The 15255-nt window shown below is 33.9% G+C and overlaps 1 protein-coding gene across 5 annotated transcripts in view; it reads right to left on the bottom strand.

Annotated features, from left to right (window-relative positions):
• The window catches only part of HBS1L (HBS1 like translational GTPase), a 78107-nt gene that overhangs the window by 50513 nt on the left and 12339 nt on the right, over positions 1-15255 (bottom strand). For 2 of the 5 annotated variants that reach the window (XM_014850576.3, XM_044755455.2), the window contains exon 4: positions 13304-13498. In XM_014850576.3, the coding sequence (XP_014706062.2) occupies positions 13304-13498 (195 nt within the window). Of the gene's footprint in view, positions 1-8253; positions 8309-9945; positions 12048-13303; positions 13499-15255 lie in introns of those variants that run through there. The other 3 variants (XM_070496401.1, XM_014850577.3, XM_044755457.2) reach the window with 3 other exon arrangements.

A 15255-nucleotide genomic window follows, 5' to 3' on the forward strand; every position in this document is an offset into this window, starting at 1 on the left:
CAACACTCTTCATCTGATTAATACAAACAATTATGGGCTAATTTATTTGTGAGGCAATGGAAATATCAATTTTAAGAACTGTATAAGATGTTAAATTTAAATTACACATCATTCTTTTTCCAGATTTTTAGATCAACTATTTTTTTCTTAATGCTTACTGTTTTTTTAGATCAACTATTTTTCTAAAAGAATCAAAATAAACCCAATGTTAGAAAAAGCCTCAATAAGAGTTAAACTTCACTCACACAATAATATTGTCAAAAACTATTTCTCTTCCAAGTTAGGTTGACTAATTATAAAATTTTAAACCATAAATACTAAGATTTTTCTGCCAAGAATTTTCCTTTCAAATACTACTACTATATATATTTCAATTTCTGGATTTTTTTAATGGAAAAACAATAAGAGTCTGTGTTACTCAGTTTTATAATTTTGGGAGTTTTTCCCCCTTGGTAGGTTTGAGGTGGCACAGAAAATACCGTTAGAAAACTAAAAGATTATCCCAAGATTTCACTCCCCAAACATATACTCTTTTAGCAGTCCATTCATAGGAATATACAATAAAATAAAACAACCACCTATTCTAAGGTTATTTGTGTTTGTTACTGATGACTTTCAATATTATGTGTATTAACAAAATGAACTAAAATGTTATCTAAATTAAGGAGACATCAACATTTAATACATTATTTTAGAAATTAGAGCTCCAACTTATTACCATGATAAAAGGCTAATTTTCATATAGGTATTAAGTTCTCATTCCAAAATTCAAAAAATACAGAAATACTAAAAAATTCTCTAAATCAGTAATAAAAGCCATTTCCTTTTAGACTGTTCAGTGGTCTGTCATGATCAAGTCCACTTGACATGGACAGTGGAATCACACCCAAGTGTCCAAACCTTTGGAATAAAGCCTGCCATGGCACATAGCCAGAAAAATTATTCACAAGCCTCTCAAATCAATCCAGTTTCACAACTGAAAAAACGGGGGGAGCATTTAATCTAATCATGTGCCTTAGAGAAAAAATTTCCAGCTAAAGAGACAAAGTAAAGATGTTTCTATCTAATCTTTCTCCACAAACACACACACAAACTCACAGAGAGAGAGAGACAAAGAGAGGAAAAGAAAGGATGATAAAAACAACAGGAGAAAAAGTTGAAAAGTAAGCCAGCAGAGCTCATGAGAAATACGAAGAGGAAAAAACTACCACAGAAATAAAAGCCACACTAGAAGCAGCAACAGACAGGGCTAGACAGAAACACACACTAACAGAAAGCAGGACAGCAAGGCCTGCACAGCCCTCCAGGAAAGAAAGACAGCCAAAGACTGCTACTCGTCAATCTGTCATGCAAACACAGGTCACGGAGTCATGGCCACATACTCAACAACTCGGGAAATACTTCACACATGTGTATTTTGGGTGGAGGGGAAGGTGTGAGGTTGAACCAGATGTCAAACAAGAGACAAATACAGGCCTAATCATGAGAAATCAACCAACTTAAAAATAACTATGGTTGGTTTAAAACTAAGGAAATTCTGAGTACAGAATAAAATGAAAATGCTACAAATCTTGGCAATAAATAAATAATATACTAAAAATATCAGGAGAGAAAGGGAGTGGTCAAGTATGAGAAAGAATAACTCTGAAAGCCAGGACTCATTAAAGAACTGTTTAAAGCTAGAATTCAGTCAACAGTTTAAATATAAAAGGTGTAATGCTACATGCTTTACCTAAGAACTTACAATATTAACAAGAATTGTTGAGAAACAAAGAGGAAGTGAAGTATGTGTAATTTTTTCATCTTTCATAATGAGAGATCAACACATACTGTTTAAATTGGCAAATTTTAAAAGAAGTTAAAGTATGTTATTACATTATAAACTACAAAATTTCCAAATTACCAACTATACCCAAAGTCAAAACAAACACAGACCATATATAAAAATATAAAATATGAAAGACCATAATATATTTTCTAAGTGACAGCAAGTATTATATCTATCCTAGCGATCCCATAAATGGGAAAAAACCATCTATTAAAACAGAGTCTCTGACAAACTCAATTACACCCAAATACAGGAAACACAACTAAAGCAAAGTGACTCAAGACACTGAAAGCAAAAGGATGGGCAAATAAAACTTAGAGAAAGCAGCAATCCTGATATTAATGTGAAACTGAATTTAAGGCAAAATGCATAAGACAAGCCCAAAAGGAACCCTGCATTAATGTGAAATTCAAACCCACAGCAAGATCAGGTAGCTTTACATATCAAAATGTCCAGGGCAAAATCTGTAAGTAATAACATGACACAAAAAAGCAAAGATATCTTCTATTTTAACTTACTTCTCTGTCTCTAACCAATCAAGAAAACAGAATTTAAGTAAGAATACTGAACTCTACAACAATTTAAAAAATAACAAATATATCATATTTTGCATTTTTCAGGCCAGCATATACTTATGCTATTTAATTGTGAAACTTAACAAAAGTACAATAAAATGAAAAAACTGAAAAAAAAACCAAAAACCTACATTGGACCACAAAGAAAATCTCAGTGAACTTCAAAAAGTAAAGGGGACAGACCACATTCTCTGATAACAGTACAATGAAATCAGTAATCATAACAAAATAAAAAAGCCAACAATCCCACAACAACCTGGAAATTTTAAAAACTCTTTTGAGATTTTTGGCATTCAAAGGAAATCAAAATTAAATTGCAGATTATCCAGAAAATAACACTAACTCTAATAGAAGCCAGAAAACAACATAACTCTAAAAGAACCCATATGCCCAAGCAAATACAGCATTCATAGTAAAAATAATAACTACAGAGACTTAAGTAAGTAAGAGAGAATGGCAATAATGCCGATTGACTATGAGGTAGTGGGAGAAACGAGGACAGGGTGAAGCTAGGATTCCAATGGATCAATTTACTTCTTAAAAGCGAGAGAGAGAGATCTGCAGTGTTTGTGGCAAAATGTTACCTTCTGTTAAAACTAAATGGTGAATCCATGAGTGTTTGTTATATTATTTTCTGTCTGAAATTTCATAAATTAAAATTAACGTTTAAGATAAAGAACCAAAAATGCATTTAAGTTAAAAGTTCCACTCAGAAAAGTAGAAAATAAAAAATGGAAAACAGATTAGGTCATAAAGAGATAAATGCACAAACTAATGAATTAAAACCAGTACAACTAATTATTAATCTAGGAGCCAATCTTTGGGGGAAAAATAAATTTCAACATAATGAATCAAGAGGAAAAAGAAGCAGGCAGAGGGAGAAAGTAGAGGAAAGGAAACAATATTTAAAATCAGAATGGAGATTTAACCATGGTATGGAGGAATCTAAAAGAACAATATGACAATGTTTGCTACAATGCTAAACAAATACATTCTGTTAACCTGGATGAAATGGATAGTCTTCTAAGAAAAAAAAACTTTCAAAACTGACCCTAGAATATTAAGATAAATCCTATCATGAAACAAATAACTTCAATGCTCTTTAAATTACTTAAGGATAAAGAAAAACTTCCTAAATTCTCTATAAAACCATCACAAGAGAACCCAGAACCTGACAAGGAACACACATAACTATAAATTAATTTTATAAATAGATGGAATAATGTTAAATAAAATATTAGCAAACAAAAGCCATCATATTAAAAGAATAACCCACCATGACCAGCTAGGATTGTTCCAATATTTCAAGATTACAACACTATCAGAAAATCTATTAAAATAGTAACGTAACGTTTAATGGTGTAATGGCTAAAGCCTTTTGCATCTATGAAAACAGTGTACTTTTTCTCCAAAAATCTTTTGATAACTTTAAACATCCCAATAAAAATTACAACAGGATTTTTTTCAGTAACTTGACATGCTGTTTCTAAAGCTCAGGTGGGAAAAAGAGCCACATGAGATAACGCAGGAAAACTATGAAAATGGAGAGAAAAACAAGATCACCTACAAAATATTAAAAACCTAACAGTAATAAAAAGCCGTAGTACTTAAAAATTTGACACTGGCGTAAAACAAGACAAAGAAATGGAATACTACAGAGTCCCAAAATAGACAGACAGATGGACAGAGAGAAATTTAGTATATGTCAAAGACGGCATTTCAAATTAGGTTAAAAAAGAGAAAGGCTGTGTAATTCAACAAAAGGTATTGGGACAAATCCAGCTACTAGAAAGAGGAGAGATGTTGGTAGTCAATCTGGATTCCTACCTTACCCCGTAATAGGAGCTAGATCAAAGACTCAGATGTGAAAAAAAAGATAAAAGAACCTGTCAAACATATTAGAGGAATAACTTATTAAAAATTATCTTGTAGTGGAGCAGAACTTTCAAACAAAAGCTCACAAAAGACTGACAAATTTGAATATATTAACATTAACAATTTGTCTTCTAAAAATGACCAGAAAAAGGATAAACTGAGAATCAGAAAAAGTATTTTTCATGCATATAACAAAGGACTAATTTCCTTAGCGTTTAAATATATAAGTATAAATTAACTATACTAAATATACACACATATATACCTACACACAGATATATTCCTAAAAGTCACTATGAAAGATAACCAGCAGAAAAGCGGGCAAAGATTAGGGATAGTTCAAAGAAAACAAACTGCAAAATAGATTTAAATGTATAATAACAAAGCAGTCAGCCTCTCTCATTAAAGACATATAAATAAATGAAAACAAAATTCCAGTTATAAGGTTTGCTTACTACCAAAAAGAGTAATAATCATAGCTGTGAGAATGCAAACAGAAACACTCATAAACTTGTGGTATGGAAATTAGTAACCTTTATTAAGGAGAATTAGGTAGTATCTACAAAAACTTTAAAGTATATACTTCTTGGCCTAGAAATTCAATTCCTAGAAATGTAAGAAGTTTATTTTGGGGTCATTATTGATAGTAACTGAAAACACTGAAAACATTTATCAACAGGGACAAACATACTATGGAATTCCACAGAGCTTTTAAAAAGAACGAGATGATCTCCGGGTGCTGGGAAGGAAAGATGGGCAACACGCTTAGGTAAGTGATGTGCATATAGAAGCGTTATGGTATCCTCCGACTTGTGTAGGGATAGAAAAGTAAGTTCACATTATGTGTAATATGCAAGATTCTAGGAGAATAATACAAAAGAAATGATTTGCTTACAGCTTCCTCTAGGGAACAAGACTGTGAGACTGTAGTAGGACAGAGACGCACTTTTTACCTTAAATCTTTTCCTACATTTACGTGCCAGACATATTCTAAGCTGGGGATACAGCAGTAAATACATAACATCCCTGCATTCGTCGAAATTACATGGAGGGGGGATGCACAGTGGGGAGACACAATAAAGAAAATCAACTGTGTACACACACACAATGTCAGATGATCTAAGCACTGTGAGGCACAGTAAAGAGGGCTACAAGGGAAAGGGACCGTATGGGGTGGTGTTAATAAAAGGAATACAGTGAGCATGGGAGCATACGAAGGTTCCCCTACCCCAGGATCAGGAGTAAAGTGCTGTATGAACTACTACACCCTGAAGAGCAATCAGCCAGGGGGAGAAAGGGCAGGTAGGGGCACTCAGAAGCAAAGGAAACTCGGGTAGGTGTTCCTCAGTGGCTCTGGGTAGGGGGGGAACGAAACCAGAAACCAGTTCACAAAAGGTCTTATAAAATAATCTGAAGGGTTTAGACATGGGAACAGAAAATTAAGAGCTAGATTTTAGAAAAAGTTACTCTGGCTGCAGTGTAGAAAGTGTTTGGGGGGAAACAAACTGAAAAGTAAAGAAACCAGTTAAATGTTTCAGTAATTCTGTCCAAAGCTAACGGCATTTAAGAGAAAAAGTAGCAACAGGGACGGAGAGTAGTAAGTCAGTCGAAAACGTACAGCCGATCCCCACTATTTGCAAATTCCATATCTGCAAATTCAGTTACTCACTAAAATTTATTCGTAACCCCTTGCGGCACTTTCGCAGTCACTTTCGGAGCACATGCAGAGCAGCAAAAAGTCTGAGTTGCCCAACACGCGCATTCCCAGCCGAGGTCAAACAAGCTGACACTCCGCCTCCTCGTTTCAGCTCTCATGCTGTAAACAAGTGTCCTTTTCACGATCTATTCAGTGCCATGTTCTTCACATTGTGATTTTAGTTGGTAATTTTGCTGTTTTTAATGGTCCCCAAGAGTAGTGGAGAAGCACTGCCTAATGTTCCTAAGCACAAGGTAGCTGTGATGCACCTTACAAATAAAACACATCCCTCAGACAAGCTTCATTCAGGCATGAGCTATAGTGCTGCTGGTGAACATGAATGAATCAATAATGCATAAATAATATATATTAAACAGAGAGTCTTTAACAGATACACAAAATAAGGTCTTGTATTGACTGGTTGACAAATATGCTGTGCCCAGAGGCGCAGAGGAACCTAACCCTGTATTTCCTGTAGGAGCGACTGTTCAGTATTTGTTAAGTCGATGTTCACATATTTCATTGTGCTAATTTATGACTTTATGAAACATAACTACCATAATAAAGGACAATCGACTATATATGTACACACATATATTTACTCATTTGTAAAGCAGAAATACTAGGACTGGTCGTCAATTGTAATAAGTAAATGAGGGAGAGAAATCAAGGATGCTGCTAGCAACGTTTCTGGCTTAAGCAACTGGAACATGGTGATACTATTAACACACACAGGAAATAGGAAGTGGCGGCAGCTTGGATCAGGAAGGCAAAGATGCCAGCTTTGGAGAGTGTAATGTTATGTATTTCAATTGTAATAAACGTGACTATGTGTCTAAGTACCCACACACCCTCCCCTCTGAGGCTAAGAACCACACCTTTGTTCATCTTGGTGTATCTCTTGCAACTAAAATGATGCTTTCCTTTAAGTCAAATAATATAATCAGGCACGTCAACATTAGAAACAAGCACTTTATTAATTTTTTTACCTCCCACTGCCACCTTTGCAATTACGTTACCAATATTCACCATAACCTATACTTCAATAGTATTTCTATTTGCATCCCCAAAAGTAAAAATATATAAAATTTTACCTCGTGGAAAGCAAGAATTCTAAATGACAAACATCTTAGAAGTTCTTCACAATCAGGTAGTTTTTTAAATTTGTTTAGAGAAACATAAAGCAGTACTTTTAGCATAAATTATTAAAATACTATTCTGAAATATCAAGCTTATATCAAAAAATCCTAATGGATAAATCGTGACATGTTTTCACATTTGATTTAAGAAAACCTCAGAATACAATTTGTTTCAATGTAGCTTGTACAAAAATGTATAAATACACTCAAAATGTGACTTTTTTACAGCCTAAAAATTAAAATTACAAAATACAACTGCATACACCGAGCTTTATACAGTTATAAAAAAACTCGTAAAGAAATTCATCCTAATCCCTCCCTGTCTAGTCAACATTATCTTTGTTGATATGAGATAGAAAACTTCTCAGCTACTACAAAACTGATTTCATAACCAAATATACACCTGAGCAAACATAAAATAGAAAACTCATTGATACAAAGTTCTTCCTCAATATACAACTACGTATATGTTTATTTGCAATGGTCCACATAAAGATTCAGGGGCAATTTAAAAGGCAACCAATCATCTACGAACCCATTATTTTTCTCTTAACCGTGTTTATCTGACAGCACTTCCTTTTACATACAAAGAAAAGCAGTGGACTAGGTTTTATCCTTAGTGTGAAAATTAGGTGCATGACCTCCCACTGAATATTAAAAATTAAATATAATACACTGGGAATAGTTATTACTACCTATGAGAAGAAAAAGGCTACAAGAAAAGTTCAAGAAAGGATTCACAGCTAAGGGAGGACAAGTGGTTAGAATGCCAGTTTAGTAACTAGGACACAGGAAAAAGGTAAAACAAAAAAAAGTTAAAGTGCTCTGTACAGGAGGGAAACCCTGGTTCTTGGCAATTAATGGTAAGAAGAACCGTAACGTAAACAGCCAACCAAAGACTTCAGAATGCAAAAGGACAAAACATCCACGAACATCAGATCTCTTCAAAAACCAAGAGTGAAGAATAAAAATGGTTACTTCAAATGTCCTTTGTTATTTTACATCATTTAGAATGTAATTATATTATTTGTATTTCTTAAGTAAAATATTAACGCACTTAATCATAATAGTCATAAAAATGGCTTTGTACTTCAAAATTGATATTTGAAGTGGAAAATAAGCCAAAAACACTTAGCATACCTGAGCTATCCAGACAGCAGTCAGTCAACAAACAGCAGCTGTGCAGAAGAAGCACCTAGGGCAAGCAACCGTCATCACTAGGAGCGTATCCATGAACATGCAGGCACTGGGCTCTTTACCAAGGGCCAATGGCCAAGGGCGGAAGGGGCAGGGTTTTCTTGGTTCCACCCTCAGAATCTCAGACACTGTGACACCCCCTTGTTCAACAGGGCAAGTGCATGTCAAATACATGCCTGAGAGACCAGTCATCATGACAAGGGAAATAGGGAGACTTATTTTAGAATTGTTACTTTCCCTATCACCCTGTAATACAGAAATTTTCCCCCCTAAACAAATATGCTCATAAGTGGTAGTTACAATCCTAATCGGCCAACAAAGGGAGATCCAGTTCACTCTACAAGATATACTATACAGGGCTTAAAGAGTATTCTATTTCCACTTGAAAATTAGTTTGTTAGAGAAGAAGGTAAAATAACAGTAGCACTGTTCTACTTCAATATGGGTTAAATAAGTATTTGGAATTCATGTTGTTGGCGTAGCACTTAATCTATCAGGAATTACCGTCATGTCCAAGCAAACTCTTAGAATACAATTCATTTCTAGGTTAGAGACTGCCTACTTATAAATCTAGTTGATGATATACTACTAGTTCAAAATTACTAAAATGTATGACTAAAATTCAAGACTAGAAAAATAAAATCAGCAGTTGGGATAATTCAAACTTTAAAAGTGATCATAAAATAAAACTTATGACTTAAATGTCTCCTAGGCATCAATATGATGTGTGCTGAAATATACAATTAAAAACAAGACCAGAAGACACCACAAGAAAGTGGTCAAGAAAAATGACAACAGAATGCTGGCTTAAGTTTTCCCACCAAAACACTGGATTAAAAACATGGCACACAGCTAAAAATTCTGGACTGTCATTCTGAAAATAAAGAGAAACAAGAAATACAAAAAAAAAAATATGAATTGCATAGTGAAGCAGCTGCCACAGAAAAACATCTTTACTGAGAAAAGGCTAGATATTTTATTTTCATTAAGAAGTAACATTTTAGATACTATTTTTTCCCACAAGAAATACTAATAATGTCAGCATCTCCTATGCAAGAGACCATAATTCCTTATTAGTAATTTTCCCTGGTAACTCCTGATTACTAAAAAATATGAAATATAAATTCTAGTTGGTCAGATGTCATTCTTAGCAGTAGCAATTCGTTTCATTCTACTGATTTCTTTCTCTAAGGCAGTGGTTCTCAAGGAGAAGTAACACATTAGAACCACCAGGGGACCATTCTGAAAACACATTCCTAAGCGTCATCCCTCAGAGACTGGGTCACCATGTCTGGAGTGAAGCCACAGCATCTGTGTTTTGAAAACTCCCCCAGTGATTCTGACGGCTAGTTGAGAACCACTGCTCTAGAGGATGAATTCATACTTGTTCTACTGACTAGAAGAGCTCTTATTTGGTCTGCCATTGCTAAAACTTTGTCATTCTATGCACACAGGTGGCAGTAGCAAAGAGAAAAACTCCACATTTCATTGCTTATAGTAAAAAAAGTTACAAAGATCTGATAAAATTATCTATTCAAAGAACTTACAACCATACTTGAAAACACTTTGCATAGATTTATTTTAAAGTGTGCATTTAGGACAAATGGTTTTGAAAATGTATAAAAATAATTTATGTATTAATGCAACTTCAATATTTACATGGTCCCTTAAAGGATTTTCCTTTTATTATCACCAAAAATGTATTTCAACAACCTCCACAGTATTCTTAAAACTCAGGAGTTTTAAGACTTTCTAATAGAAATATTTTAGTATTCACCTACAGAAAAATAATGAAACTGGGAATGATATCACTAATATTTTAAAATATAATATTGTCTCAGCTATGCTATGCTACATGAGAGAAAGCTTTATCACTAAATTATAATCCCAAGTGGTGGCATTTTTAAGAACAAAACACAAAAATATTTTATAAAAGAAAATGTCTCATTGTAAAAACTTATAAATTTGAATGCTTCAAACAAAAATATCTGAGATTTGATTTCATAATATCAAGTTTCCATATGCACTTTGTAAAGATACACCCATTCCAGGCTATCAACTTAAATAAAGCCAGTTATCACTAAAAGAAGATACAGTAAAAAAAGATTTCAGTGCAAAAACACATATCAACTAAAGTTATCAACTAACTTAAGACAACTTTAACGTAAAAATCACGACTTAAATCTCATAAAGTAACACTATAAAGACTTAAAATTAATTTAAAATAAAAAGCTCTACAGCAGTTATCAAGTTTTCCTTTTGTTACTATTCTCTAGTAAAAGCTTTCTTTTGATTAGATTTTACAATGTCATCAGGAGATGCTGATTTGAAGTCAAATGGAGTTATTGCTATAAGAGGACTTATTTCTTTGTCCTTTATGTCTTGAACTTGTCTACTATAGAGAAAAGTCTTATAGAGGTCTAGGGTGCGTCGCTTGCAGCTTTTCAATGGGTAACGAAGACAGAGTGTTGAAGCAAAAGCTGAAGGTCTAGCAGCAAGGGCCTTGGTCCAAGAGGCAGAAATAGCTGGTTTCCTAGTCAGGAAACCTTTATTGTTTTTCTTATTATCCTTAGCAGAACTGGAGTTTTTCCCTAACTTTGAACTTGGAACTTTAGTTCCTGGTGTTGGAGCAACTGACTGGGCTGCTACAGGTTTTGGAACAAAATCTGGGGTTTTTATAAGGACACTAAGATCAATGTTTGAATCTAATCCAGGTGACCTCATTTCAGATAAACTGAGCGTAAAGGAATCTTTCTTAATCTGAGAGTTGTCTATATCAATCGTTTCTGCAATCAAATCAGAAAGTGACAAATCCTCAAGGTCTCTCGTAGGAGAAGCTTTATGAAATGCCAAAGACGACAGAGATCCTGTTAATTCTGATATCCCAGTCGAAGACTGATAATGATTTGCTGGTTGTGACAGGGGAAAACATCCCAACCTTAGATCTGTGAAATTGGCAGAGGCTTGGCTGCAAAGATCTGGTAAAGGAAAGTACTGGCTTGGATTGTCTTCTTTGTGTTCCTGAAACAGTTCAGCTAGGGATGGAAGTTCACATTGGGAAAACTGCAAATCGTCATTTTTTAAAATGTAATTCTTGGCACTTTGTTCAACTAAAGAAACACTTCCAACTTCAGTCATTTTACTAGCATTTAAATTATCAAGAGCCATATTCTCCAGTGAGCTAGTTAAGAGCAAAGGATCATGTAAACTTCCTAAGCTGTTTTGTACCGGAATGTTTTGCAAATCAGATAATGAATCATTTTGAATAAAAAGAGAGTTATGGGGTGCAATGTTCTTTATCATTAAGGATTTTAAATCTTGTATTCCTTTGAATGCAGAATCATCTCTGGAAACACATTCTGATGTATGAGGTCTCAACAAATCAGCATCTAGACTCTGTGAAAGCAGACTTTGCAGACTATCTGTGGATGTTAATCTGACTGACGGCTGACTTTCACAAGAATCTCTTGGCATATCATCAATTAGATCAGCTACTGACAGCTCTTTTGTTAACTTACATGATTCTAGTTTCTTTTCACTTCTAGGTCTGTCAAGTTTCTTTTTTTTATGGAGTAAACAGTGACTTGGTACAACTGAGGAATTATGATATAATCCATATTTTACTACTGGGCCAGAAAAATCAAAGGGTTTACTACTACAATCCAAATGGTTTGCGGATTGAGGACAAGAGAGTTGAACATCATCAGATGACACTTTAGAGGAAGATAATAAGACTCCTTACCTTCCAAGAGCCATTAATTTTCAGATGAATGGTTGACATATGCAGAAGACAGTCACAGCAACCAAAAAGAAACATGAAATGAGGCATTTAATTACTAAATGATTCTTTTGATTATGACATGAATAAAGTGATACATGATCATTATTTAATAAAAAATGAACACTCTACGGAACAACAATAAAGGAATTTTACCCTCCTTTAACCATCTAAAGTGACCTTCATACTTTGTTCACTGATACATACAAATGTAATACCAAGTTAGTCAATGTTCTAATTTTCACAAATTTTATAATGTTTTTTTAACATACTTCAACGAGGTTTTAACATACTTAAATTATAGTCAGGATTGTCTCAAATTCAAATCATCCAAAAACACCAACGGAAAGAACTAGGTTCATCATCTTCTTTATTTTTACTGTATTAAATACAAGCAAACAACTAACAGCCTATATTTCTACCATGACCTGGGATAAACTATTAACAGAGATGATATATTACAGCCTCATTCTCATATTGGTCAGTTAAAAGCACATACCCCCCAAAATAAAAATTTTTTAAATAGAAAATTAAAACCATCTTTATTTCACAGTAACAGACTGCAGGCCTCTTTGTTATAGGAAAAATCTAGCCCTCAGGTTACAAGAAATATCAACCCAGTTAACAAAGCACCATGCTCCCACCGCCAGATATCATACCAATTAACACAAAGGTACCTGAGTTCCCTTCTTGTGTCAACTAACTCCAAATTTAACCCCAAATTCTATAAATTTAAAATTAAAGGTCTATGAAACGCCAGAAACTATAATTATGATAGTCACGATACTTAAATAAAACCAAATTATATTTATACCTGCTTTAAGCATAAAGGAATTTTTTGACATTAATCTGGCTATTAATTTCCAACTCCTCAACTATTAGAGTTAAAAAACAACAATAATTAAAAAGCTCCCTAAGCTATTCACAAGAAGCAAAAAGTGTCTTGTCTTGTTTTTATCTGATTTTATTTCCCCTATATTCTGTTAGTTACACAAACAAGCAGGGGAAAAAAAATTTAAAAACAGGCTTTATCAGAGACAAGGGAACAAAGCCCTCAGTTTAAAAATTCACAAACTAGAAAATCAACTGATAGGAATCAAGAGTTACTGTTACATGCAAAATTTTCTGCCCATTTTTCAGAACAGCTCAAGCAAATCAAAGCCTCTTTAAAAGCATTAACTTAAAACAACTAAAAGAGAACAAGTAAAAGCATACCTTTAGCTATCTTTCCTGCAGATACTGCTCCCTGACTCTTCACCTTCAAATTCTGCAGGCTGTCTTGCTCCAGAACCATTGACAAAGCCTTCTGCACGTCAAACTTGCTCTTCAGAACTGCTTCAATCAATACGTCGTCTGGCACATCATCTCCAAATACCTCTCTCATGTGATCAAGGCATGAATAAAGATGAGCTAGAACAGACAGCAATAATTAAAGGCTACACTAAATGGTCTCAAGACAGAACACTCGATCTTCAAAACTGAAAAAAGGATTTGAAACTATAGGATGTTCAACTCTCCTTTCGCTTTGGCAAAAATTATTTGTAACGATTATATTTTTATCCACAATATACCTATCATCCCTTATCGGGAGAATAATTTTATTAAGAAGTCACTATAATAAATGTCTCCTAAATAATACTAATGCTTGAAAAAAGTGTAAACCGTATACACTAATATCTATTTTCAGTCAATGATGAGGACTGATGTCTGCACTGATGATTTTTTCCATGTATAGAAACAGAGGGTAGGTATGGGAATATTTCTAACTTGTAAGTAAACCTAGTTAATTACTAAGTATATTTTTTTAATTTCTTAAATTAATACCTTAAGTTTCCTTTTAGGCTAACTTCAGTTTTCCCCAGCCAACTAAAATCATCCTTACTAACTCCTCAAAAATGGGCAAGATAAACTTAATATAAAAATGACATAAAAATAAGGAACTCCAGTAGATTGAGAATGGACATTCATTTTAAAAATAAAAAATTTAAATCTGAAAGTATAAAATCTTTAAGGATTTTTATTTTCTGATGACATTACTCTAAAAAGTAATTACTAATATTCATAATGATGTAAATTCCACAAAAACAGAGGTTTTATATCCCTAGATCCTAAAATAGTACCTGGTACCCAGAGGCCACTGAATAAAAATGGATGAACATATTCATTTATATTTGTATAGCACTGGGCAATTTTCGAAATACTTAGAGATATATACATATCTTTTGTAATCCTCACAATACTTCTATGACCCAGGGCTATCAAGCAAACTCTAATTCATAAAGCTAAGATGACAGAAAATCCTGGCACCTTTAAGTGAACGGTAATCAAAACAGAACGCAGGTCTTCCGTGCTCCATGAAACCATTTCACAGAATGCAATTATATTACATTTTACATGTTTACATGTTGAATAAGGAATCTACTAGCAATCCCTTCCTTTAAAAAAAAAGTATTTGATACTTTTCTCTTTGCTTTTTTAATTATTAAAAATAAATTCCTCAAATATATGGGTAATTCTGCTTTGCTTGAGTACAAGATTAACTTTAGGCTAGTAAGTTACACTTGGAAAAGTATACCTATTTCATAAAAACATGAATTCCTGAAACTGGAGAACAGTTAGTATAGCTAGCCTCAGGGCCCTCCTTATTAATTACAGCAACTATTTTCTACACATACACAATGAGTAGAGATATGGAGTCAGGCTGTCTTGGTTCATATCCTAATGTCACTTACTACCGGGTGCAACCTCGGCCAAGTTACTTCTCTGTATCTCATTTTCCTACCCTGTAAGATGAGGACAGTAACTGGTTTACCTTCTAAGGTTCTTATGAAGATTAAGTATGTTAATACCTGAACAGCACTGAGAACAGTCCCTGGAAAGCATTTAGTAAAGGTTAGCCACAATCATCATTGTTGTTATCACGCAATTACCTACACATCAGGTAGAAATGATCAACTTTCATTCTCAAACTTACCTCTGAATTTCAAACCTCCATAATCATTCTGAGAAAGAGCAGAAAGAGTAGAAGACCTCTACTCTATTCCTATCCTCTCACCCCACAATGACAACTGTGACACTTTCTTTAAAACTACAATCAAATGCTATCGAGTTTACACAGCACCTCCTTTACAAACTTTACCCAGACTGTCAAATGTATTTTGAGAGTT

The sequence above is a fragment of the Equus asinus genome, chromosome 24 (genome assembly GCF_041296235.1).
Source record: "Equus asinus isolate D_3611 breed Donkey chromosome 24, EquAss-T2T_v2, whole genome shotgun sequence".
NCBI lineage: Eukaryota > Metazoa > Chordata > Mammalia > Perissodactyla > Equidae > Equus > Equus asinus.